The 1,366-nt window shown below is 68.8% G+C and overlaps 1 protein-coding gene across 1 annotated transcript in view; it reads right to left on the reverse strand.

Annotated features, from left to right (window-relative positions):
- The window catches only part of LOC111149210 (family with sequence similarity 47 member E), a 35,274-nt gene extending 35,116 nt beyond the window's left edge, over positions 1–158 (reverse strand). Inside the window, exon 1 of the mRNA XM_022506158.1 lies at positions 85–158. Within this exon, the coding sequence (XP_022361866.1) occupies positions 85–158 (74 nt within the window). The remainder of the gene's footprint in view (positions 1–84) is intronic.
- Positions 159–1,366: the final 1,208 nt, after the last annotated feature.

Below are 1,366 nucleotides of genomic sequence, written 5' to 3' on the forward strand. Positions count from 1 at the left end.
CTCCCGCCCCCGCCGACCCAGCACAGCGCGGAGCAGGCACCCCCACGCGGCACCCGCCGGATGAGCTTGCCGGGGCGCGCTTACCCGAGCCCCCGGTTCCCGCCCGCTGGCCCCCGCGTGGGCGCCGCGGGCCAGCACAGCCGCCCGGGCTCGGCCATGGTCTCCCCGGCCCAGCCAGCACAGCCCGGCCCCCGCGGTGCGTGTTCCGGCCGCCCGCGTCGCTAGGAGACCGCGGAGCCGTGCGCCCGCCCGGCTCGCCTCGGTTCGCCCCGGCGCCCCCTTGCGCCCCGGCGCCCCCTTGCGCCCCCTTGCGCCCCGGCGCCCCCTTGCGCCCCGGCGTTCCCCGGCCTCGCGCCGGCCGGACGCCTGCTCCGCTCAGCCCGGTTTCTAGAAGGGGCTGTCGAAGGAGAGAAAGACGCGGCCGGACGGACGGATGGACGGACGGATGGACGGACGGGTGGACGGATGGGTGGACGGACGGACGGACGGACGGACGGACGGATGGACGGCCACGGAAGAGTGGAAAGGGAGGGGAAAGGCACACCGACTGCTGGCGGTCGGGCAGGACTTGGGAATCCCTGGGCCTCGCCCTGCGAACTGACTGATTTCCAGAGCCTTCCCCATCCGAGTCACTGGACCCTTGTGCCCGGACCCGCTTCCAGCGTGACGTCCTCACCCGCGGTCCGGGCGGGCCTAAGTGTGGGCGGCCTGAGGCTGTGCTGGTTTGCTAAGGTCGCCTGCCGCGCGAGGGCTCCCGACTGAAGCACGGGGCGCCGCTTCCAGAGGGAAAGAGCCGCAAGCGCTCTCCTGCCCAGATGCTGACTATTAATCGCTCCTTACAGCGGGACGATTTCCTCGTCAGTTCGAGTCTAGAGTCTTCTCATCCTCGAACTCTGCGCGAGGAAAGAGCGCCGCCTCTGGAAACCGGTTACCGTGTGGACGCCGTGGAAGTGGCGCTCACGGGGGCTGGTGTCACGGGACAGAACCAGCTCCTAGCGCGGGTTTGGCGGCCCGAAGCTGGAAAGGCAACGATCGAGCCAGACGCGGTGGGAGGAAAGCAAGGGTTGCTTCGGGCATGAAGCCAGCAGCTCGGGAGCACAGTGGACTAATGTCGCAAAGACCGTCTTCCCCTTCCAGGTGGAGCCGGAGGAGTTTTGAAGCGGGGGTGGGGGGTGGGGTGCTGCTGAGCCCGGGCCCTTAGTCATCTGCCTTCATGACCCTGAACTTGCGGGCATCCGTGGCCGCTGTTTCCGAATGTAGCCGGGCCTTATCTTCTGGGAGAGTTTGGTCCTTCGCTCCTCAAGCCCGTGGTCTGCGAATCTCAGGGCAAGTCCGTTAGCTCTGCAGCAGCTCACGGGACTCAGGT

This window comes from Enhydra lutris, unplaced genomic scaffold (assembly GCF_002288905.1).
Source record: "Enhydra lutris kenyoni isolate GAN:26980312 unplaced genomic scaffold, ASM228890v2 scaffoldscaffold21, whole genome shotgun sequence".
In the NCBI taxonomy this organism is placed as follows: Eukaryota; Metazoa; Chordata; class Mammalia; order Carnivora; family Mustelidae; genus Enhydra; species Enhydra lutris.